General features: G+C 34.5%; 1 protein-coding gene and 2 non-coding genes across 3 annotated transcripts; 2 read left to right on the top strand and 1 right to left on the bottom strand.

Annotated features, from left to right (window-relative positions):
* On the top strand, positions 1–161 carry LOC114916146 (U1 spliceosomal RNA). Its single transcript, XR_003804486.1, has one exon. It is a non-coding gene; the product is annotated as a U1 spliceosomal RNA (small nuclear RNA).
* A 16,297-nt stretch (positions 162–16,458) lies between these two features.
* On the bottom strand, positions 16,459–16,531 carry TRNAK-UUU (transfer RNA lysine (anticodon UUU)). The gene has a single exon. It is a non-coding gene; the product is annotated as a tRNA-Lys (tRNA).
* A 65-nt stretch (positions 16,532–16,596) lies between these two features.
* Positions 16,597–23,038, top strand: LOC109802250 (GPI transamidase component PIG-S-like protein). Its single transcript, XM_020363535.3, has 13 exons — positions 16,597–16,806; positions 16,891–17,512; positions 17,972–18,056; positions 18,141–18,230; positions 18,545–18,618; positions 18,852–18,936; positions 19,033–19,122; positions 19,839–19,969; positions 20,839–20,920; positions 21,006–21,053; positions 21,436–21,508; positions 21,598–21,701; positions 22,530–23,038. Exons 1-13 carry the CDS (start codon positions 16,650–16,652, stop codon positions 22,644–22,646), a joined length of 1,758 nt encoding a protein of 585 aa, XP_020219124.1. The 5' UTR covers positions 16,597–16,649; the 3' UTR covers positions 22,647–23,038.
* Positions 23,039–27,013: the final 3,975 nt, after the last annotated feature.

Below are 27,013 nucleotides of genomic sequence, written 5' to 3' on the forward strand. Positions count from 1 at the left end.
TTACTTACTTGGATGGAGTCAATAGATAATTAAGAAAGGCCATGGCCTAGGTTGATGACTTCCATTGCAATTAGGAGAGATGTATGTCTAAGGTCTCCTCAAGTAGAAGAGCCTACATCATAATTTGTGGCAATGGGAACCTAAATTCATGCCAATCCTAATAATTTTAACAAATTTTCATTTACCTTTTTAATATAAATTTAAATAATTTTATATTTATATTCCTTTTCTAGTTTTTTTTAATATGTTAAAGGTCATTTTTATTACAAAAAAAAATAAGTGTATTTCCTTTTAATTTATAGAATTTCATATACATTATTTTAATGTAAGTTTTCTATTAAGTTTAAGATCACATATATTCTACGAGTTTTAGTCATGAATAATTTATAAACAATTTATTTTAATATATCTTATATTATAAATGCTTGTGATAGTGTTTGGGGGAGTCCACAAAATATCTTATTAGCTAGAAGTGTAAAAAATGGCCCAACCAGACGGAAAAATGGGATTTTGAAAAGTGGCCTGAAGATAACTCAAACAATTTGGCTTGTCCTAGGTTGGGCCAATAAGTTTAAGGACCTAAATCTATCAGGCCTTTTTGACTCATTTTTTTTTTTTTTTTGTAGAATTTAAATAAAATAGAACATAAAATAAAATAGGCCAATTTGTCCAGCCAAATAGGCCAACAATATAAGGTGGGCTACAAATAAATGGTCTATAAGAAATTCGAGTCATAAACTAGGTCAATTATAAGCATTAGTTTGTGTGGGTTGGGTCAAACTAGGTCAACCATTTGACACCTTTATTTATAACCGATTCATAAGATGTCTTATGCTTATTTTTATAAGTTTTGTAATAAAACTTATAGTAATAACTAATGTGAAACTCATAAAATGAATCACCTTCAAATATTGACAAGGTTAAATAATAATATAGAATGTGCATTTTTTTTTGTTTCTTTCCCAAATTATAATATTTTACTTATTCACCCATATAAATGATAACTTTTACACAAAATAAATTATAATTATTTTTTTCTTAAAATTTCAATACAACTTTCAACTTTAAAACAACTTATTCAACATGTATAACTTTTAACTTGGAAACTTAACAACATAATGTGTCGTCACGCATACTCTACTTTTGAGATCTCCTACAACGTTTGAAAAATTTGAGTGGCTTAACCCTACCAAGTTTATACAAATGTGGGTAATTAGTATAACATTGTGTTATTTTGCACCTTATTGATTTATTATATGATATTGTAATTGATGTTGTTTTAGAGCTCTAAGAGTCAAGGGATCCTTGAGAGTTAAGTTGATGGTGAGGTAGTTTTAGTTAGGGTCAAGTTAGCCTAGTTCTAAAAATGATTTATTTAGAAAGAAATGTGTTCATGTGTTGTATGAAAAAATCCTTTACGTCAGTGGCAATTATAGTACCATGATCAAAATTAATTTATAAATTAGTGGACTAGAGACACTTTTAGTGGAGCAAAAAATAATTATTAATCCATTTGATTTATTATCAAGAATCTATAATTTTCCAAAGGAAAAAGGAAATGATAACTATATAAAAAGATGTAAAATATAATAAAAAAATATGTGTGTTTCACATATATAGGTCTCTTCAAATGTATTAATTCAACTTATTTGAAAAAAAAATAACATTCTTTTTCCCAAATTTTTAAGGAAATTTTTGAAAAAAGAAATTTTAAGTCTACAAGTGTTGCAAGATAGTTAGTAAAAATATTGACTCGTGATAATTATTGCAATAAATTTTATCACATAAAATTAGTAAAATAATGTTTACAAGTTAGTGAAGGAAAATTTTTTTAAAAAAATTGTTTCAACATAAAATATCATGTTACTTCTACTTAATTGAAAAAAATAATAATTTGTTTCTTTATAATATGTAACATTGTATGTTTTAATGCTTTTATTGCATGATGGTGTAATATATGGTGTTATATGATGTTATGTTGTGTTCATAGTTATTTTTAGAGTTTTTTCAACTCAAGGGATCCTTGGGAGTTAAGTTATTCAGGGATGTTTAAAATTGAGGTCAAAGTTGACCAAGTTTGGGGAAAGATATATAAGGTTTTTTAGAAAACTTGGACTTCATAAGTTCATTTCTCTAAATTCTAGAGAGAAGTTTTAAAGAGATAAGCTCTAAAGTCAAGGAAGACCTTTTCTTCTTCTGACTTCACTAGGAGCGTCTAGATCTTTCCTGAGAGTGGAGATTGAGTAATTGAGTTAGAGATTCACATTAAGGAGTTGCGAATCTTAGATAGAAGTCATCGTAAAGAAGGTTTCACAATTTCTCCATCTTTTCATCTTCTTCTAGCTTTGTGAAGAAGTTGTGTAGTTGGGGATTTTTAAGTGTAAGGAAACTTATGACCCAAAGAAGTTGAGATTGATGAGTTTTGATGTTGCATGTAAAATTTAATGTTGAATTCATGATATATATATATATATATATATATATATATATATATGTGTGTGTGTGTGTGTGTGTTGTTTGTGTGTGTGTGAGTGTTGTTTGGATGTTTCTTAATGGTTTGCATGTGGTGGATCATGCTTGTGGAGGCTCAATTTTATGAGACTCGCTTAGCGAGGATGAATGCTCGCTCAACGTTATTCTAAGGTTGGTGATCCTCTGCCCAAAATCGTGTTCACGCTCAATGATAAGATTGTCACCTGACGAGAAAACAAATTTTTATGGTAGCCTTTCTTAGAGCTCACTCAGCGTGACAGCACGCCTAAAATGAGGAGCCATAAGGGGTGCTAGTCGCTCGATAAGTTATGGTTGCTTAGGGAGAGGACCCACAAATTTTTTTGTTTGCTTAGTGAGCTTTTGGATGCTCAACAATGAGCTATAGTGGATTTTGGTCACCTAGTGAACCAAAGTGCACCCAACGAGGATAGTCATAAAGAGTTTTTCTTATTGAGCGAGAGTAGCTCACCCAATGACGAGCTCTAAAGAACTTTAGTTTCTCAACAAAGTTATCCATTGCCCAACAAGAGCTCTATTTTTGTGAAACTTATATCTTATGTCCTTCTACATATTTAGGTGATATAAATCAATGATGATTGAACCTATTTTATAGAATTTTGATTTATAATGATATATGAAGATGAATTATGTTGTTTAAGTTGAAAGTATCAACTTGTATAAAGTTGAAGATGTAAGTTGTATGTTGTAAGTTGTTAAGTTGTAATGACCATGTGGTACGTGTCTTTAAAGTTGAAAGTTGCATAAAAACTAGAGGAGGTAAAAGTTGTTTTTGAAATTAAAATATACCATTGTGTAGATATAAGTTGTGGTACTCTAAGAGTCCAATAAGTTGAAAACCTTTTGGTAAGTAAATTTCCTACTAATTGGGAAGTTGTTTTAAAATTGTCTCCTCTAGGTTTTTAAGTTGAAATAATATGGTGGAGGTCAAACCATACTTTTCATAAGTGGTCAAGAAGTAAGGTACAAAGTTAGGGCTGAAAGTTCCTAATCGAGTACTAGAAAGGTTCGTAGTATTTGAAGGATAATTAATGGACTAATTCTATATATGCTTAGTTTTGAATGATAAAGTCGTAGTAGACTCATACCTAAGTTATTTTATTCATAATAGTAGTACTAAACTTTTCTAATGTTAGTGGTAAAACCTAAGAAACTAACTTTGGTCACCATATAGTCGTTGTGGTTTGGTAGGGTGAAGTAACCTAGATTGCTCACTAAGTTGTAAAAGATCTCCATAAATTGATATATGAGACACATCAGTTATTCAATTGTTTATGTTGCTCAGTTATTTTAAGTTGATAAGTTATTCAATTGATTTATGTTATTGAGATGTATTTTTGTTGTTATGCTTTGATGTTGTAAAGCTAACCTATTGATGTTGTTGTATATGTTGTTGAAGTTGTTTACTTCTTATTTATAATGATATGGTGTTTTCTTTCACAAGCTTACCTTTACTTTTCTATGTTGTTAGATTATTATAATTATACTTGTTATGAGAAAAAGTCAAGATTAGGTTGGAGTGCATGTTTGGTGCATGACCATGCTAGAGATGTCATTTTCTTTTGTTGAGTTGTTTTGATATATTATGTATATAGAGACACTTAACCAATGCTAGGATTTTATATTTTCAATACTTAAATATTTGATGTATATGTGAGTATATATGTATAGGGTTTGTTGTAACTTCATAAGAGGATTTATGTTTTTAAGTCAAAATTATCAAGAGCTATTTTATGATTTTTGAATCCTATACATATGTTTACTAGTGGGTTTTATGTTTTTCGGCACATTGTAGTTATGTTGTACTAAGTGTAGACCCCTAAAATTGTCCGGGTCGGAAATAAAGCTTGAAGACTCTCGAAGACTGAAGGATAATCAGCCAGAAGGACCCCTCGAAGGCCCTAGGAGGGTTCTCTGTAGGTCCAGAGGTCTTAGAATAGCTCAAAATAAAGAAGTGGAGGGAAAAAGCCCAATACGGCCGTACTGAACTCAATACGGCCGTATTGAAGCTTCAATACGGCCATACTGAAGTCAGTACGACCGTATTGACACTTCAATACGACCGCGGCGAACTCAATACGGGCGTATTGAAATTTCTGAACTTCAATACGACCGTATTGAATTTCAATACGACCGTATTGAAGTTCAAAAATTTCAATACGGCCGTATTGCCCCTGTAGGCCGTATTGCGCCTATTCCCTATAAATATGACGTCAATTGGACGTCATTCCACACTTTTCAACACAGTTTGAACCCTCTCCTTGAGTATTCTGGGGTTTTTGAGCAGTGTTCTGCCCTAAAAATCACTCGGAGAGTTGATCCGACGAAGTTCTTGAGCCCCGAGCCATTTTGCTTGAGGATCGAACCTAGTCGAGGGGAAATCTTTTTGATTCCCTTAGTTAAAATTTTGTTCTAGGAGAGCGAGGAGCGGGCTTGTAGAGCGTGGGAACGCCAAAACGCTTCCCAGTTCATTTTTTATAAAAAAGCACGCTTCAAGAGGTTCCCCTTCAATCCTTCCTTTTACTGCTTTCTGTGTGCATATTTAAACTATCATCATGTAGATAGTCAATTCATGATTGTTTAGAATAAATAGGGGTAACTTAGTAATTTTATACTGTTCTTTTAAAAATAATCTGTCATAGGGAACCCGAAAGGGGCGCTGTGGGGCGCTAACACCTTCCCCACGCGTAACCGACTCCCTTACCCAACTCTGGTTGTAGTGGCCAAAGTTGATTTTTAAATCAATTGCCTTATCCCTTTTTCCAATGTTTTGAGTAAAACATTGGTGGCGACTCCACGAACCCTCCTTTTATGAAAACCACTAATCCATGGAGGGTCCCGCTTGGGATTAATATGGATTAGTGAGCCTCTTAATAAAATTGCTCGTTTGACGAGGTCTCAGTTTGAGAATAAGTCCTTCTAGCAATCCACATTTTTTAAACAAATAAACGAGTCCAACCATCCTTCGCGAATGCCGAAAGCCCGTTTCGGGCCGGTGGCGACAGATGGCGACTCCACTGGGGAAGCTTCGAGAGTCAGTCCCATTTAGTGACAGATTATTTTTAACAAATAATAGTTAAAATTACTCTATTACCCCTTGCTTGTATGATAACATGATTTATTATATGGCTTTAATAACTGTTGTATTTTTAAATTTACGCAATTGTTTGAAATAAAAACTGCACACAAACCTTTGCACACAACAGTTCCCTCTATACCCGGGGGCATGAGTGATTAACCATAGGGAGTGGATGTTAGTACGGCCGGTTGTCGAATGGGTCTATAGGTGCCCGTAGACCGTTGTCGGAAAACATCACTCAAGGTGATAACCATGAACTTGAGTCCGACGGTGCGTTGGAGCTTTCCATCGACCTACGATGAGAGGAATTGGGTCCCTATAATGGGGGCACCTTGGGGGCCTTTGACCAAGTGAGAACAGTTAGATCCTCCTTGAATATGCACTTTTCTGCAGGAGACCCCTACCTCGTGATTCGCTCGTGACTGTTCGTGGATGAGTGAATTGTTTGTGCATTGATTATGTGACATTGTATGAGCATACATTGCATTATTTAAACATACAACATTCCCTTTTTTAAAATAAAAATAAATAGGAATAAGAATCTTCCATTGCATGGTGTTAACATCTACCTTCATCACATTCATATAGGTAGTTTCCCTTTTCACCCAAAAATACAAAAAATATAATAAATAAAATACCCAAAAAAGATAAAAGGGTTATTTATCCAAACCAAGCAATATCATGCATCATCTTAGGGACATCCCGAAAACATGATAAGGCTTAGTTCAATAAACACAATGCATGCATATTCATCACCATCATCTCATATCATGCATATAGATCATGGAGGGATCTAGGAGTTATTCATTTCATACATCTCTCCTAGTATTCCATTAATAAATATTAATAAAAAGAAAGAAATAATCGATGCGTATGTTCAAAGAATGGATCGCACGCCGTTCGTTATCAAGTGTAAGCCAACAACCATGCCAAGCGAGCATACGTCAACTCCGTTGTTGGTAATAAGACAAACAAAGGGGAAGGTCCAACACCATTAAGGATCACAGTTCCAAGGCCTTTCCCTTGCAAATCAAATAAGGCTGTGCCGTGGATATACGACATCCACTCTTCTGCCGACAGCGATATCTCCAACATCGCTGGACTTGGGGGCATAACTAGGAGTGGCAGGATCTACACTCCCGAAGATCTTTATGATAAAGCCCCCAAGAATAAAGAAAAAGAAGAAAAGAAAACCGAGGAAAAAGAATCTGAGGAGGAGACAGACGAGCTGTTAAAGTATATCCGACAGAGCGAGTACTCCACCGAGGATCAACTTCATAAGACGCCAGCAAAGATTACGCTGTCGTCGTTGATCCGAAGCTCCGAACCGCATCGACAAGATCTGTTGAAAGTCTTGAACAAGGCATATGTGTCGCACACTATCTCCCAAGACGAGTTTGAGGGGATTGTTAGTCACATCAAGGCTAATGACCACCTCACCTTCATCGATGAAGAAATCCCCGCCGAGGGATCAAACCACAACAAGCCCTTGCACATCTCTATAAAGTGCAAGGAGTATCACATCGCTAAAGTCTTGGTAGATAATGGATCTTCCTTGAACGTAATGCCAAAAAAAAAAAGCGCTCGAGCAAGTGGCAATCAAGGGAATCCAAATGCGCCAACAACATGATCGTTCGAGCCTTCGATGGATCTAAAAGAGAAGTGGTGGGAGAGATCAATCTTCCAATCCAAATTGGACCCACTATCTTTAATGTCGAATTCCAAGTGATGGACATTACTCCCGCATACAGCTGTCTCCTCGGCCGACCTTGGATTCATGATGCGAAAGCTGTACCCTCTACGCTCCACCAGAAAGTCAAGTTCATAGTGGGTGACAAACTGGTGACTGTACAAGCTGAAGATGACATACTCATCAGCAAACCATCCACCATACCTTACGTGGATGCAGCGGAGGAAGCTTTAGAAACCGCCTTCCAAGCATTGGAAATCGCCAATGTCGAAACGTTTCCCCGAGAAATGAAGAAGGTAGCCTCCATGCTCACCAAGAACGGATACTTGCCAGGACAAGGATTAGGCAAGGACTCCCAAGGAATCCCGGAGCTACCCATTATCAAGGATAATCCGGGGAAACAAGGGTTAGGATACAACCCTAACAAAGATCAAAGAACGAAGAGGAATCAAGATCCTTCTCGACGTTCTTTAAGCCAGATCTTTAGGAAGGCCGGTTCACAAGCGTCAAGGCCGGTCGTCGTCGTCAAAATGTTTTTCTCCTTCCGATAGGGATGTATAGACTCAGTGACTATTAGAGATCACTCCTCGGGGACAGCCCGACCCCCGAGCCTCGATAGGGCACATGTTTCCATTATGATTATAATAAAATCATTCTTCATTAATTCTTTATTGCTTCTTTTCTCGCTTGCAATAAAATTCTAGACCACATTATTTTAACCCTGTTTGAATAAACATGAATGAGGTTAAAATCATCTTAATAATAATAAACCCACATCATTTTTATGTGGAAGTGTGTGTGTCAACTTGGAGCACCTTTTCTTGGCCTCAATAAGTGCCATCATGGATAAAGAAATCCTAAAGAGCAAAAGACCCGCTAGGAATCCCACAAAAGGGTGACCTAGGCAAAAGTTAGGGTTACAAAATAAGACCAAAAGACCCGCTAGGAATCCCACAAAAGGGTGACCTAGGCAAAAGTTAGGGTTACAAAATAAGACCAAAAGACCCGCTAGGAATCCCACAAAAGGGTGACCTAGGCAAAAATTAGGGTTACAAAATAATGAATAAAAACAAAAGCCCGCTAAGACACCACAAATGGGTGTTTTAGGCAAAAGTAAGAGCCATCAAAAAAGAAAAAAACAGAATAAATCCATGATGGTACCATCAATTGAATTCAACAAAGGGGCTCAAGAAAAGCTATCCAAGTTGTCAAAGCACAATCATTAATAACAAAGATGTGCTTAACCTCATAAGTGTTTAAACAAACAAACCTAAACACAATAAGCCTACCTTGGCCATCCATGCTTACAAAAACAATTTTTCAAAAATAAAATAATCCCCTCTAAAACACAAACTTTTGAAAATATATCCTTTCCTTCTTTTCTCTCTTGTCCCAACGATTTTTGAATAATCTAGTGGAAACATGGAGATATAGTGGTCAATAGGAGGGTTGACACATCTTCTAAAGAAAGGGAAGGATCATTTGGTTGATGACACCAAATCTCAAATATAATACGCATCATTCCTCGGTTACAGAAGTCGGCAGCGCACAGTCCGTCTGGAGGAATGGCAAAATCCAAACACAAAAATGCATCGGTTAATTCTTTTGAAAAAAGAATCAAATAGAATTAGGTGCATCATACTGCATACATGCATACAGATGATAGGTGTACTGGAAGATCACTTATTCTCTGTTTATTGAAAAAACAAAAAAAATAAATAATATAAATTTCAGAAAAAACAATGCGCCTGTACCATGTTCAGTACACCCGTATTAAAATCAGGGTTATGAACAAAATTTCAACTCAATACGGGCATACTGAAATGGATGCGGCCGTATTGGCCATAAAGAAATTTTCAAAGACCTCGTCATGAGGCAACTACATAAAATAGAAAAAATAGAAAAATTGCTTGTGTATGACAGCAGCAAACAAAATGCAAAGATTCAGAAAATCAACAGCGTCATACAGAATAACTGAGCCTGGAGAGGCTTGCCGAAAGAATACTCCCACAGAATAACTGAGCCTGGAGAGGCTTGTCGAAATAATACTCTCTCAAAATAACTGAGCCTGGAGAGGCTTGCCGAAAGAATACTCTCAGAATAACTGAGCCTGGAGAGGCTCGCCGAAATAATACTCTCAAAATAACTGAGCCTGGAGAGGCTCGCCGAAATAATACTCTCTCAGAATAACTGAGACATTTCTGTACAGAAAAAGCCGAAAAACAACAGAAAAGGCAAAAATACAGAAAAAGCCAAAAAATGACAAAAAAGGCAAAAATACAGAAAAAGCCAAAAAATGACAAAAAAGGCAAACATACAGAAAAAGTCAAAAGTCGACAAAAAAGACAAAGATTTCACATCTTTCAGAATAACTGAGCCTGGAGAGGCTCGCCGAAATAATACTCTCAGAATAATTGAGCCTGGAGAGGCTTGCTGAAATAATACTCTTTCAGAATAATTGAGCCTGGAGAGGCTTGCAGAAATAATACTTCCTCAGAATAACTAAAGCCTGGAGAGGCTTGCAGAAATAATACTCCCCCAACTGTACAGAATAATTGAGCCTGGAGAGGCTTGCTGAAATAATACTCTCATCAGAATAACTGAGCCTGGAGAGGCTTACTGAAATAATACTCTCTCAGAAATAACTGAGCCTGGAGAGGCTTGCCGAAACAATACTCATTCAGAATAATTGAGCCTGGAGAGGCTCGCCAAAATAATACTCCACATCAAAGAATAATTGAGCCTGGAGAGGCTCGCAGAAATAATACTCCCCAGAGAAACCTCAACTCACGCTCTTGGACTCAAAATCCCCAGCAAGAGCTATCAAAGCAAGATCGACGACATTCTCAATGGAAGTACGATCACCCAAGCAGAATATCCAAGTCAAAGGACTTAAACTTCCTCAGTGAAGATAGCTCTCCAACTCAAGTGTCGAGTGAGGCTAAGCCTGTAGAGGCTTCCTAAATAATACTCTGGGATACATAAGATCCCCAAATCCCCAGTCGCCTACTCAAGAGGCATCCCTGCAGAAGGAGAAGAAAATAAAAATCAATAATCATTCCCCAAGTGGAATCTGGCTCAGCCAATCATTGAACGTCAAGCTGATACGCCTAACAGAAGAGGCTAATCAAAATCAACGACAAAATCCCCCAGTGGATAACAAGCCTACACAGAGGCAGCAAAATCAAAAAACCAAAAGAGACACCCGAACAAGGATAACCGGGATACTCCACCAACGTCGAAAGGACGTCAGCCAATCATAAGGCACCGCTCACATCAGAAAGAGCATCTTTGTGTCTGCACCCCAAAGGAATCAGAAATTCCCCAGTGGGAACCAACTACGCAATGAAAAGTTGGGACACAAGAACCTATGAGTAATTGCACATCCCCTAGACGGATCCCTGCGTTATCCAGCCCTTAGTGGCACAAAATCAAAAAACAACCGTCGAAGCAGCATCGTGGACTGTGGAGACAAAATCATCACGAATCCCTGGAAAGGAGATATTCACGCTACCCCGTCGTCACAAACACGGAGGTATGCAGCTTCCGGCTCGGACAATGAGCGAAGCTATCTCTGGAAAAAGGGTACTCACCGCCTACCGTTGTCATAAAGGTACTTAGCTTCCGGCTCAAACAAAGAGTGAAGCTAAGCCTGGAGAGACGGTACTTACAGCTTCCAGCTTGGGCAACAAGCAAAGCAAGGCCTGGAGAGGCAAAACTCACACTGCTTACCGTTGTCACAAGGGTACTTAGCTTCCGGCTCGAACAAAGAGTGAAGTTAAGCCTGGAGAGACGGTACTTACAGCTTCCAGCTTGGGCAACAAGCAAAGCAAGGCCTGGAGAGGCGAAACTCACACCGCTCACCGTCGTCACAAAGGTACTTAGCTTCCGGCTCGAACAAAGAGTGAAGCTAAGCCTGGAGAGGCGGTACTCAACCATCAGCGTCATCAGAGGCGCGTTGATGTCCAACTTCCGGCTCGGGCGTCGAGTGAAGTTGGCCTTGGAGAAGGTAAACTCAGCTACCGAGGATGTCAGAAGCGCCGAAGTATGCACCCACCTGGAGAGGCTACTCAACATTTTCCCACCGGAAGACGCTACAAGTCAGAAGGTCGGCACAATACCCGGACAATTGGGTCAACTCCTTTACTTGTCAGCCGGTATACCAAAAGGCCGTCCGACTAAGTAAAGGGGGGGCAGCTGTAGACCCCTAAAATTGTCCGGGTCGGAAATAAAGCTTGAAGACTCTCGAAGACTGAAGGATAATCAGCCAGAAGGACCCCTCGAAGGCCCTAGGAGGGTTCTCTGTAGGTCCAGAGGTCTTAGAATAGCTCAAAATAAAGAAGTCGAGGGAAAAAGCCCAATACGGCCGTACTGAACTCAATACGGCCGTATTGAAGCTTCAATACGGCCATACTGAAGTCAGTACGACCGTATTGACACTTCAATACGACCGCGGCGAACTCAATACGGGCGTATTGAAATTTCTGAACTTCAATACGACCGTATTGAATTTCAATACGACCGTATTGAAGTTCAAAAATTTCAATACGGCCGTATTGCCCCTGTAGGCCGTATTGCGCCTATTCCCTATAAATATGACGTCAATTGGACGTCATTCCACACTTTTCAACACAGTTTGAACCCTCTCCTTGAGTATTCTGGGGTTTTTGAGCAGTGTTCTGCCCTAAAAATCACTCGGAGAGTTGATCCGACGAAGTTCTTGAGCCCCGAGCCATTTTGCTTGAGGATCGAACCTAGTCGAGGGGAAATCTTTTTGATTCCCTTAGTTAAAATTTTGTTCTAGGAGAGCGAGGAGCGGGCTTGTAGAGCGTGGGAACGCCAAAACGCTTCCCAGTTCATTTTTTATAAAAAAGCACGCTTCAAGAGGTTCCCCTTCAATCCTTCCTTTTACTGCTTTCTGTGTGCATATTTAAACTATCATCATGTAGATAGTCAATTCATGATTGTTTAGAATAAATAGGGGTAACTTAGTAATTTTATACTGTTCTTTTAAAAATAATCTGTCATAGGGAACCCGAAAGGGGCGCTGTGGGGCGCTAACACCTTCCCCACGCGTAACCGACTCCCTTACCCAACTCTGGTTGTAGTGGCCAAAGTTGATTTTTAAATCAATTGCCTTATCCCTTTTTCCAATGTTTTGAGTAAAACATTGGTGGCGACTCCACGAACCCTCCTTTTATGAAAACCACTAATCCATGGAGGGTCCCGCTTGGGATTAATATGGATTAGTGAGCCTCTTAATAAAATTGCTCGTTTGACGAGGTCTCAGTTTGAGAATAAGTCCTTCTAGCAATCCACATTTTTTAAACAAATAAACGAGTCCAACCATCCTTCGCGAATGCCGAAAGCCCGTTTCGGGCCGGTGGCGACACTAAGTATAATAATATATCAAATCATTACATAATGCATATCCAAAATTTCAACAACAAAGATGAGATAAAAAAGTATTTGCAACAAAAAAAATTAATACTCACTCCATTAGAGATCACGTTATTGGTGAAATCAATCATTATGATATTAACATAATGAAAAATCAAATGCACTAAAAAATCATAAAAATGTCTAAATTTTTAAATTAATTTGATAAAATGTATGATACTATATTTCATTATGTATAAATAATAATTATATATAACACATGATTAAGAATGATATTAATCCATAAATGAGTCTTTCTCAGTTGATTAATTAAAAAAAATACATAACGTATTATAAATTATTTACCAAGTTTGATTTTTATAAATAAAAAATGTATGATATTTGATATTATTCAATCTTCTTTTTTTTTTTTTACATTTTTTATAATATAAACAATTTTATTTATAATTTATGTGTTTATTTAAACTATTTTTAAAAAAAATAATTATACTTTTTTAAGAAGAAATTTCCAGCGCATATGATTGCTTCGCGTACTTGGGGACTATATGGTCTAATATTGAGGACTTTTTGTTAGTTGGTCATGCACCAGGAGGAAAGATGGGTACCTTGTATCCTTCCCAGTTTGGCCCAGGTTGTGATTCACGTAGATGGGAGTGCGTTAGTTTCTCTTGGTCCAGCAAGATATAGGGGATTATGTAGGGATAGTTCTAGGAGGTGACAATGTGGTTTCTATGGTGATGCAGGAATTACGGATAATCTTCATGCAGAATTGAGAGCTATGCAAAAGGGTTTAATGATTGTTTGGCAAAGAAACTTCAAGAACATGATATGCATGTCTAATTCCCTCCGTGTTGTCAACCTAGTTTTGGGGTCAAGGGAGCTTTTTCACAGGTATGCGGTGTTAGTCACAAAGATAAAAGATTTGTTGGGTCGTGAGTGGAGGACGTCACTGGTGCTGTAACACCCTCTACCCCAACATAAATATATAATAATTAAAAGAAATATCTTATTGGGTTAAAAAATCTTTAGAATTAAAACAACAATTCCAATAACATGAGAGTAGAGAATTCACATTCATCAACTTAAAACATGATCAAATGCGGAAAAATGAAACATAAGTTCTTCCAAAACAAAATTCAATAATGAAATCCTAATTACACCTAGTTATGCCCTGGTGTCACATATCCTATCAGAGCATGCCCAACCTAAGTCTAAGCTTCATCACCAACATCCTTATGCTGATAATCACCTGCAACACAATTTTAAACACATACAAAGGACAACAAAGCAGTGAGAAACATCTCACTTGGTTCTAAGTGTAGAAATAACAGTTAGGCGACACACACACAAATCATACAAGCACAGTCCTAGCTACACATTATTTAAGTACAAATTCCAATTATACATACAACAGTAACACATGCATAGTCATTTATCATGCAATGATCTCATGGACTCGACTAATAAATGCATGTGGTGCCAGTCACGTGTCTCATAATCTCATTTCTCATCATTTCATCACTGGTGACCCAAGATATACCTTGTTAGTTTGTTACATCACTTGGTGACACAAGGTACACCTGTTACATCACTCGGTGACACAAGGTACACCTGATTAGCTTGTTACATCACTTGGTGACCAAAAGGTACACTTGATTAGCTTGTTACATCACTTGGTGACCAAAAGGTACACCTGACTAGCTTGTTACATCACTTGGTGACCAAAGTTACACCTGATTAGCTTGTTACATCACGTGGTGACCCAAGGTAAACCTGGTTAGCTCATAAATGCAAATGATGCATGTCATACATTCACAATTTCATTGACCCAACATTTTACATTTCACATCTCATCATATCTCATGTCACATTATTTCACAATGTCATATCACATATCATATGTTCACCTTTCACATTCTCATATCATATTCACATAGTCTCATACAAGAAACTTCTCGTAATTATATACATCAAAATAGTACATAAATCATGCCAAGAACTTATCCAAAACATGAAGTCATCATCAACTTTACATTTAATGTCTCAAATCATCCACATGTCATATTCCTAATTTTACTTCATAGGGTTTCCCACAAGAACTCATAGATCACTCTAATTCATATCAAGACTTGTCTATTTTCAAAATTAATCACATATTCATACATCTCATTCAACAAGGAATACAACAGAAGAATCAAAAACAGAAAACTTTCATATTTTGTCTGTTTCTCATAGAGTTCTCTCAAGAACTCACAGAGCACACTAATTCATATCAAAACATATTTAATTTTGAAATCAAATACATATTCACACTCTACATCACATAAGGAACGCAATAGAACATTCAGAAAGCAAAACAGAAAACATTAATTCATATCAAAACATATTTAATTTTGAAATCAAATACATATTCACACTCTACATCACATAAGGAACGCAACAGAACATTCAGAAAGCAAAACAGTAAACATTCATATTTTGTCTGTTCCTAGAAGCATGCCTCGGGCAAGGGATTGGGGGCCAATCCTACTACCTAACAATTATTCCCACACTCCCGAGCGAGGTTTCTCACTCCCCCCTTACCCGGATAAGCAGAAGATGACGCTAAAGCTGGATCTGCCTGATCTCCTTCTCTCGGTTCTCCTTGGTTTCCAGAGAGTGTGTAGACGGCCCGTTTCAAATCCGAAACGGCCCGTTCTAGACTCGTTTGTCATGCGTAAATTTCACATTCAGAACGGTCTGTTCCAAAACTAGAACGACCCGTTCTAAAATCACATTTTACCTACAACGGCTATATTTAGAACGACCTGTTCCCAAATCGAAACGGTCCGTTCTAGCTTCGCATTTTACTCATAGAATCATGTGCTGGAACAGCCCGTTCCAGTCTAGTCTTTATAGGCCATTTTAGTAGTCTGGAATGGTCCGTTCCAGTTTGAGAACGGCCCGTTCTGGGCTACTAAAAATCAAAATATTATCCAAAAATAATTTTCATAAATATTTATTATTAAAATACTAATAATTATTAAAAACCTTTAAAACATCCTATAAAACCTATTAAAATAACTATAAGAAAATAATCTCCATAAATATCAAAATAAATAATAATTAACCATTATACTAGTAGAAAATTCAGAATGTTATAGGTGCACTCCGTACGTGAAGGTAGCCAATGCGCAAATTTTCTTTCCAAGTAGGTTCCAAATTATGGAAGCCAGTTAATAATTATTGATGACTTCCATGTGAGGTCGCGGCTTCTGCTTTAAGTAAATAGTACAAGTGATAATTGATAATTGTAATTATTGAATATCGGAGAAAATATAATTTATATTAAAATATAATTTACAGTAAACTATTTAATTATCAATATTTTGTCGTGTATAATCATAATTATATATATGACATTATATATGTCAAGTTATATTATTACCAGAATTGATAATTGTAATTATTGAATATAAAGGGAAAATGTAACTACATTAAATATGATTTACAATAAGCTATTTTGAATGTGATTATTTTGATATATTTTGTTTTTAACCACAACCTCATTAAACTATGTTGGCAACTTGATAATCGGTCTTAAAAGAAAAAAAACACAAATATCACGAATATTTTTCATAAATAATTTCTTAACAGTTTTATTTATTAATTTTATTTTATAATAGCAAACTAAAGAAAACTATAATATTATACATGAAAATTATAAAATTATAAAGAGTAAATAAAAATATATACACAAAAATATTATATCACTTTTATAAAGTTGAGAAAATAAATACGCCGTCTGTGGGAATCGAACCCACGACCACGTGGTTAAAAGCCACGCGCTCTACCGGCTGAGCTAAGACGGCCAGATGCTAAATATTGAGACATTTATAAGTTTATATCCATCTGTGGGCTGAATTTCAAAAACTTGTGCATCTTGTCTTTACTTCCTGGAAATAGGAATCGGCAAAACCTGCATCAACAATGGCGGAAATCTCCGATTCTCCAACAACATCAAAACCCGTCGAAGAAAACACTCAAACTCAGACACTAGAACTCGACACGAAAACCACACGAAACACAAAACCCGGTGTCAAACGCCTCATCAACAGCGTCACAGTGCTTTTCTCATTCATCCTAGGTCACTTCCTCACTCACACACACACACACACTTCTCATCTTCAACAATTTTATTTATTTATTTATTTATTTTTGGTCTTTGCAGGTTTTCCTCTTCTGTGGAAATCCATCGAAATCTACCGCGCCCCACTCCCTTTCGATCGAATCGACTCATTCTCGTCCCAAATCGAATCCAAACCCTTCTCCTTCCCATGCCACTTTCAAGCCATATTCATAGGTTTCGATTTCAAGGCTTCAAACGCAGATGTAGGAGCGGCGATTGCGAGGAGAATGTCCGACCTAAGTCGCGGCGGCGACTGCGGCGGTTGCGGCGGCAATTTCTCCGTCGCGGTGGCGGCGGACAGTGGCGGCCTTGATGCATTCGATTTTGGCGGGAAGTTGAGGGGTGGTGATGAGGATGCTGATGAATTGGTGAAGAGTGTGGTGAGTGAGCATGGAGGAGGGAATGCTTATAGCGTTGTGGTGGTGAATGGAGAGGGAGAGGTGAGGAGTGTGGTGGGGAAGTATCGGCACGCGTGGATTGTAGGGCGGGTTGGGGCGGAGGAGGCAGTGGGGCGTGTGGCGGAGGTTTTTGTTAGGGTTTTTGTTAACGGTGGCGATGAGGAGAGTTCGGTTCGCAGCGAGTTTATGCCTGTTGGTGCTGATGGGAGGATTGTCCTATCTTTCAGTTTGCTCAATGCAGACCCTCGAGATTGGATTTATGATTGGTATGATTGTTTGAATGGATTGTGAAATGGAAATTTTTGCTTTTATGTTGTTATAACTCTTGGACATTTGGTTTTGTTTGTGTTATAAAGAGTTTATGATGATTGCTTTGGTGCTTGGAAGTTTTCGTGTTTACAAATTAGTTCTTTAAGGGATGAAATTATTTGCATGTTGATGACTTACTAGAGAAAGTTGGTATTTTGTCACTTTGAGAGACCAGTAATTTAGATGTGGGCACTTTCATGACAAAAAAAATCCTTATTGTAATTGTAAAATATGTTATGAAGTTGGGAAGATATGCTCATGCCAGAGTTGGCGAAGATTGGTCTTGCTGATTTGTTAAATAATCACCGAACTTGCTACATAATATAGGTCCATCCTTTTCTTTCAAGTCAGTAATATTTGCTTAGGTATCTTTTGAATAGTATCAATTTGAAGTATTTGTGACGATCAAATTGTAGGGATTTTCGTGAAATGGATGAGACTTTGTTGCGACCTGTGATTGAGGCTTTACAACCTATAGCAAACATCACTGTTGAAAGCCAGGTGAAATCTCATAAATGCGATAATTACAAGATGACTCATTGGATACTTAGATTGAATGATTTTATTGTTCCTCCTATTTTGTAGGTTTTGTACCATACACCAAAGTCTTCATTTTCTTACTGGGATGATGAACATGGAAGCCACATATTTAGAACCGAGGATCTTCCTTTCTTTGTATGTTCTATGGCTTTGGAGTATCATTTATAATATTAAGTTTATTTTGGATAAAATTACTATGTATTTAGGTCTAACTTGTAACTATGCAAACTTTTATCAATTGGATATTTGATGTAACTTTCCATCCAAAGCACATTACATAGAATTGAGTTGTTTTTAATTTTAGTTCAAGTTATATAATTATTTATGGGAAACCTGCTATGCTGTTTTTTTTTTTTTTTTTTTCCGTGTCATGTTCTTTCAATGTTTCTCATATCTGGTGTGATACTATAATAGTATACTTATGACATGAATGTTTCTATCTAAAACAGGTGAATTCAAATGAGTGGCACTTGGATACTTCTGTTGCGGCAGGTGGAAGGTCAAAAGTATTGCAACTCGTGGTGTATATTACTTTAACTTGATCCTACTTTTGTTTACTTTTTGATTGCCACAAACCTGAACATACAATTGGTTTTTATCCAGTTTACTGTTCATAGTATTAGTATTAAATAAATGGTTAGGGAATGAAATTACTTCTTACTCATTCTCTTATCTCAAGTGTCTGATTCCAACGTTTGATTATATTATGCTGTATGATAGAGCTTACATTTTAAGCTTCCTTGTGTATCATGTCAGGTATATACCATCTGCAAAGGAGTGTCCTCTTCAACTTGAGCTGCCAAATGGAGAGATCTCTAAAACAAACGGCTTTATATCTCCAGTTATTCATCTCACCTTCAAAATTCCGTTGTATTATAATCTTATAAATTTACCAAGTCTGTTAACTTCATGAAGCACCTATTCTGGAATGTTGCAGATGTGGGGGGGTGTGGTTGTCTGGAATCCCCAAAGCTGTATAAAAGATTTGGAAAGTAAGGATCCAGTTAGACATATGATTTCTCCCCAGGTATGTCTTTTACTCAGTACTCTATGTTGTTGACAATAATTGCTTCTCATCGTTTACATTTATAACACAAGTATTATGGAACTTTTTATTGCTTGTGTGATACACAAGTACATTTACAGTCTTGATTCTCTTATAAGTAATAATTGATAGATCTTCATTCTAAGGCATTTCAGTTCAGTAATTTGGAAAACCAGTTTTTGCTTTTTTAAAAAATAGTGAATTTAATGCTGGTTATTTTTGCAGATATACTTGGTGCTTGTTTGGAAATTGCTTAGTTTTAGTAAATAGTCTTATTTTTTTCATTCTAAGGCATTTCTTCAGTAATTTCGGAATCATTTTTTGCTTTTATATAAAATTGTGAATTTAATGCTAGTTATTTTTGCAGATATGCTTGCATGTTTGGCAATTGCTTATTTTAGTAAATAGTCATTTAAATTTTTTCATTCAAAGGCATTTCAGTTCTTTAATTTGGAAAATCATATTTTTTCTTTTTTATAAAATAGTTAATTTAATGCCAGTTATAATTAGTGTATGTTCGGCAATTGCTTAGCTTTAGTAAATAGCCATTTAAAAATATAGGCCCATGAAGCTTGCAAAATGACAATTATTTCTCCATATTAAGCTAATCTAGACATACACTTAGTCCCAGTATTGTAGTCTTGTAGATTATCATTAATTCTCTTTTCAAACATTGAAGCATGCCTATTCTGAAACAGGATCTCCAGAAGCTTTTTGAAGTTCTCATGGGGCAGTTGAGGCAACTCCTTGGTTTGAAGTCTGATAACCTTTATGTCGGTCAGTCAGGCACGTCCATTCTCCTAGGCAGTGAAAGAGGTTTCACAGAATGGTGAGAATAATAGTCCTTTTCCTATGCTTCATAAATTATTAATTACATGTTTTATGAAGTAATTTTCTTTGTTGTGTTCTACTAGGATAATTTTGAAAGCTTGATACTGGCTACTTATGTTATACACAATTATTGAAGGGGAACGTCTTATTGAATTGAATACTTTTTTTTGTAATTAATTATGTATTCTTTTAATTCCAAATTAAATGGGTTGTAAATAAAAAGGTATGAATAACTACTTGCTCAAATCTGTCTAAAAGACCAGAATATTTGTATAATTTTCCCAGAATTCATTGTATTTATTTTTTGAGTCCAATAAGCACCCCAATTTGATTATTCTTTTGCTTTTTTTCATTCTTATACAGTAGAGACTTTACATAATCGCTCACTCACTCTATGTATTGTTTTGGTTCGCTTGTTTGTGTTTCTCTATTTTCATTCTTCTAAGATGAGGGCTTCAAGTAGTTTCTATTCACACCGTAATTGGCTATATCAATGCTTTATTTCCCTTCTAACTTGTGATATGTCATATGGTGTGAGACTTCTCTTTGATTTTGTAAAATCTCTAAAATGAGCATTATACATCATTTATATGATTTACTTTAATTTATCTATCGATGTGTCTCTGAATCTTATGATTCAATAGAATCAATACATGTATGATGATTAAATAGAGGGACCCTAGACCACATGGTATTGGTTGATTCCATTAAAGCTGCACATTTTGCTTGGAATGGTGGTGAAAGAAACTCAATACATTTCTGTTGTGTGCATGTGTGTTAGAGGCCTAATCTGTGTTGTATAAAAAGAATTTTCTTGTGTAAATATTAAATCACTGCGAAGTTACTCTTGTGGGGAATTGTGTGTAGGGAGTTGGATGTTTTATCACGGAAGCATATATGCTTTAATCTTCATTCATGTGCTACAACGCTTGGATCACTTTCTAGATTGGTATGTTTGTCAATAAGTTTCTTCATTTGTCTGTTTCAGCTGGTTATTGTTTATTGAAATATTGTCAAACTTTCATTCCATGCAGGTACAATCGTTGCCAAGGATGATTATCATGGAAGAGATTGGAAAACAGGTGAATTTTTGGACTAAATGTTTCTTGACTCTTGTCTATTAAACTTATGTTGGATGATACTATTTAAGTATTTATGATGTCCATCATATGCTATTTAGCTGATAGGGTGCTGAACTGCTGGGTTTAGTGCATATGTTACTATTCATTTTAGGTAAAATAGTCTTTTTTCCCTTAGCATTTAGATGTAAAGATCTGTAACTCTGATATTTAATTTCAGATTTTGGTCAGAACCACGGTACACTAAATTTCTGCTGTATTAATATAATTGAATTGGTTGTATATGAAGTGAATTGATATAAAAATGTTTTCTGTTCTTATCTGTAGCTTCTAAATGAGTCTGTTGAATACCTTTTCTTCTCAATATTTTATGGTCTTTGAGCAGGTGAAGTATTCTCTTGAAGCTGCAAAATTTGCTCAAAGTAATGCATCTATTGGAATATATGATGCTTCAGCTGGTACGCTTTTCATAGACTTTATCGACTTTGAAGAAGATTTACTGCCTGATTTCTACTGCTAAAATATGGTTAATTTCTTTTCATGTCAGTATCATCAAGGCAATCAAGATCTCTGGCAGAGGATGCCTTTTTTCATCCTTCAATAATGTCCATAAGCTATTATTCATTTGAGCATTGTTTTGCCATATATTCGGTTTGTCCTTGAACTCTTCTCTCTGCCCTATAGTCTGGCTTCTGTGGATGGGATATATGGATGGTCATCTTTACGATTTTGCATGCATTATTAGGGAATGTAGATTATGCATTTGACATGATTCTTGTTTAATTTGACAAGATTTTTATCACAAAAAGACAAATGAAAATAAGATTTTGGAAGAACCATGGTGCCCATAAAAAGATGTCATTTATGGAAGCTTGAATTGAATGTTCTCTTTAGCCTTTATTTGAAATTGACTTTTCTTTGTTCTTGTTGTAAATCTAAGAGGTTTTGGTACACTAAATATTTTTACTTTCTTAGGAATATGAAGTTGGAAATATTAATTTGATACGTTTGATTTATTATGGAACATGGTTTTTCGAGATTGCTTTAATACAAGTTTCCCACCATATTGTTCCTATGAAGATAAGTGGGAAACTAACATTCTTAAATTAAAAGAAATGTTTTACTGTAGAAAAATATTACATTATCTTAATTTGTTTAATTATTATAGTAAAAATCTTTGATTTCCAAGTAATTTTGTATACATTTTCAAAACCATTTATGACCAATTAAACAGATTTAATTATTCCTAGAAATCATAATTTCCAAAATTTATGATTTTCAAAAGACATGATTCCCCGACATGAAAAAAAAATTCTTCTGTGAAACACCCCCGAAATTCCTGTTTCTTTGCCACCCTCAATTTTTGTTGTTACTGCCCCTGTTGCTGTCAATGAGCTGTTCACGGACTTGAGTTGAGACACAATTCTAATTTCTAAGCTGCAATTGATTGTCATTACTATTTTCCTTCTATCCTTGCAGCCATTTTTTCTGCCAGTTACTATGCATGTCCTCCTAGCTGCTTTACGAGAATGGAAAAGGTACAAGCAAGAAAATAGGAAGTACTTGGCATCGAAGGCCAAAGAAAAAGTTTCATAATCCTCTTTATCTGAGATGACAAGACGAAGCAAGTTTCCTGGTGGATGGGGCTTAGCGTGTGGAGAAGCACTTCAACCCAAGTAAAGCCTCCTTCCTCTCTCTTCCCAAGACCTGCTGCATTGTAAGTTTTGTTGAAAATGACAATGTTGACACGATCCTTATGAGATATAACTGGAGCAAGGTAATGTTGGCATGGCGGCTTTTGGTTGTACCATAGTTATGGGTAGATTGAGGGAAAAAATGCACTTTACTGAAAGTTCATACTTTGAGTTATTGAAAAATCTCATTGCGAATCTGTGAAATGTATCAATCAAGTATCTTAATTGTACTGTACTGCGCACTAAAATCATATTGTGAATGAACAATGACGCCGTTGACTAGATTTTGTTGAATTGTGCTTATTATTCTGTGATTTCTTAACGTAATACGAAGTATTTGATATTTACATCCATTGTTATTCTTTCTTATCTCACTGTAAGCCAGTGCAACCTTATTCTGTGACGGTGACAGCAATTTTATGTAGTGGTAGCAATAACTTAGGATCGGAATACTCCAAGAATAAATTTATCTAAACTTACTTCGTTTAATAATTCATGTTTTGCATTAAATTTTAACAATTCAATCATTGAATTTAAAGTTCTTAATGTATATATTAAATTTATAAATTTTTAAAAATTTTAAAAATTATTTGATATTTTGTTTTATTAATTCAAATCAATATATAAAATGATTTTATGATTATCCTTCATTTTAAATTAATAAAATGAAATGTTGAATAATTTTCAATTTTTTAAAAAATTTGCAAACTTAATTTATGTATTAAGAACTTAAAATTTAACAATTGAATTGTTGAAATTTGATGTACAACATGAGTTATTGAATAAAGTAAGTCTAGGTAGATTTACTTTTGAGATAAATAGATCTCTTCTTATACACACATATATATATAATTTCATAAACACGATTGATGTAGTATTTCAAATTTATAATTAAAGATTAATTTATACTTGATAAACACCCCTAACCTAACATTATTTTAAATTGATGGGAATCAATAATGTTATATATAATTAGTATTTTAGTTATACATTATTAATGGGATCAAGATATTTTGTCTCTATCAAAATAAAATAAAAATGAGATTAAGAAATAATGGTATGATGGATCAACAAGTGTTGTAATAGCTTGTGGGTCTTAAGGTCTTAAGTAAATTTTGAGTTTGATAAAAATATTAATTTTAATAATAAAAAAGTATAATGATCTATTAAATATAGGGATCATAGTAATTTTTTGAAAAAGTATTTTTTTACATATTAGTATCGATACATGATATTTTTTAAAATAATGAAAATTTTAAAAATATTAATGTTTGTATTACAATTGAAATTCATAATAAATAATTTTAGATATATAAACTACATTTTAAATTTATAATCAATAATTCAAGTTTGATGTAAAGTTTTTTGAAATATTAATAATTTTTAAAAACAAAGTTAAAATATACTAGACCTAATGATTGGACAATTAAATAGTTGTTTATTTAAATAAAGATAAAAAAAATATAATTTAACATAAGTGAGAAATTTTTAAACTACAAAAGTAAAGTGTAAAATTAGTATTAGAAAAAAAAATATTATTAAGAATATTTAATTAAAAATGAAAATAAATAAATTAAAATGAATTAGTGAGAATAGTATTTATAATATAAATTTTCTTCTAATCATATTTCAAATTATTTATAATTTGTAATTATAAATATATTATATTTATAGATGTTAAAAAGAATTTAGTTGGGACAACTGCCCCACTCTCTTTTATGAATAAATTTGTCCCTAGTCTTATTTTTGGAGCAAAATTAAAAATATTGAAAAACATGAGAAAGAAAATCTTATTAACTATTGCTTCTTTTTTTAAAAACATACATGAGAATACGAATATTTTTTTAAAACCAAATCAAAATCATTAAATTGGTCAAGATATTAGTTTAATTTAATAGTTGTATCGTAATTGAATCGATATTTTTTTTGGGAAACAACAAAGAAAAGCAAGAGCAATAAATGTAAGAAACTAGTAATTCTCATAGCATCAACTAGGTGCTCTTTAAATGCTCAAGTGCTTGGATCACCATGTGTAGATCCTCCCTAGAATTTGGGCGGAGCTTGGAGTAAAAATCTGCACACTGATTACCCTATCTTACGAGTGACAAAATTCCAACTTCCAACGCCAGTGCTTCATTTCCAAAATGGGGGTGATGATGAATCCATATCTATGAAAGAGGTCCATCACATGACCACCAATGAGAGATAAAGCATACATTAAACTGATATTAATAAAAAAAAAAATAATATTATTATTATTATGATATAAAATAATATTAAATAAATATTATCATGATTTTTATAACACTAAAAATTAAGATAAAATTTTAATATTTCAAGTAAACATATAGTCCAAATATAATATTTAAATTTAAATTTTAATAAAACATAACAATGCCTATTAATAATAACAAATTTACATATAAAGTAAAATATGTCAAATTAATATACTATAAAATTAAAAATATCATGAAATAAAAAATTATAAATTAATATAAATAACTTAATTAAAAATTGATAAAAAATTATTAAAATATGCTTTTATTTATTTTAAAAATATTTACATTTTAAAATTAAAAAATATGTAAAAATATTTTTAATTAGTAATGGTTCAACCTAATTTTTTTACCAATACTTAACCAATTGTGCTTGTTCTAAAACATATTGGCTTTTTAAAGTTAATGAACCGGTCACCAAGATGATTTTCGGCAGAACTGGCTAGTTCAATTTTGATATCTTTTTTTTTTTTTTGTTTTTACTCGAAAACGTAACATGTTATTGAATACAAGTGAAAAATAATGCTTATGATTTTTTTAAAATAAAAAAAATAATAGAAATAATAGAAGTTACAATATGTAAATCAAGTAAGACACTATATAGTTAGTGTTATAGTTAAAAGTATAGTCATCATTGTTAAAAGTCTTGAAGAATAAGTCTTATAAAATAAAGTGCAAAGCAAATGCTTTAGATGAAAAGTTAAAATTTTGATAGAAAAAATTGATGTAGCTAACAATTAATCAAAATATGTAAATTGAATTAATATTTATTCAAACCCTACTTTCATTAAACTCTAGGCAAAATGGGTTGTGTATTGACCTCTTACGACTAACTTATGGGTGAGCAACATTTTGCGAGATATAAATCCTAAATATAAAAGATAAAAATCACTTAAATGCTCTAGTATTAATTCTCACTATTTTATGAGAACAATTATATTGGTTTGCATGTGGCTAATTAACTTCATATCTTATTATGGAAAATTTAATTTTACTTAGTCTCTTTGTCTTAAAAAGACTCAAGACTAGGGGACTGCGTACCTACGTGAGATTTTATCTGACCTAGTAGAGAATAAAAAATAATAGTTAGAATAATTGCTTCAGGATATAAAACAACAACAAATACAAGGAGGGAAGGAGACATAAGTGCTTCAGCTATGAGTATACTTTTAATCAAGACATTTTGGCATTTGTCGTGTACTCCGATAAAACTTTTTTAGCGACCACACTCTTAAAATAGTGACCTTGTGGTTAATGACCTTTGAACCCATCAAATATTTATGTATCAGGTTTGCATTCATGTCACCATCATGCTTGTCCTCCATGACAATATTGTTTTAAGCATTCAAAAAAGTTTCCTCAAATATGTTAGACACTACATGCCTGCAATTTTTCTCCATCTCATAATTACATTCACCTCTCAAATGATTACATTTTCCTTTGATCTTTGTATCGAATCCAATGAAGTTCACAATTAAGAGCAAGGACAAAATCTTTTAATCCATGAGAAATCAAAGAGTCGTGTTGAGATTGCAAATGACTCAAATTACAACCGACCCTAGTATGATCAAAGAATCATATCGAGGTTGTGAAAAACTTGAATTATAATCGATCCCAATACAATCCAAGAGTCATGTTGAGGTTGTAAATGACTTAGATTATAATAGACCTTAGTATAATTCGAGAGTCGTGTTAAGGTTGTAAACGACTCAGATTATAATCGACCCTAGTACGATATGAGAGTCTTGTTGAGGTTGTGAATGACTCAAATTATAACAAACCTAGTACAATTAGAAAGTCATGCTTAAGTTGTGAATGAACTTGATTATAATTGGCCCTAGTATGATTAGAGAGTCATGTTAAGGTTATGAATGACTCGGATAAAAAATGACCTAGTATGATTAAAGAGTATTACTTAGGTTGTGAATGACTTAGATTATAATCAACCCTAGAGTGAGCTAAGAATCATCTTAAAGTTGCTAATGACTTAATT

This window comes from Cajanus cajan, chromosome 4 (genome assembly GCF_000230855.2).
Source record: "Cajanus cajan strain Asha chromosome 4, NIPB_CcT2T_4, whole genome shotgun sequence".
NCBI classification, from domain to species: Eukaryota; Viridiplantae; Streptophyta; class Magnoliopsida; order Fabales; family Fabaceae; genus Cajanus; species Cajanus cajan.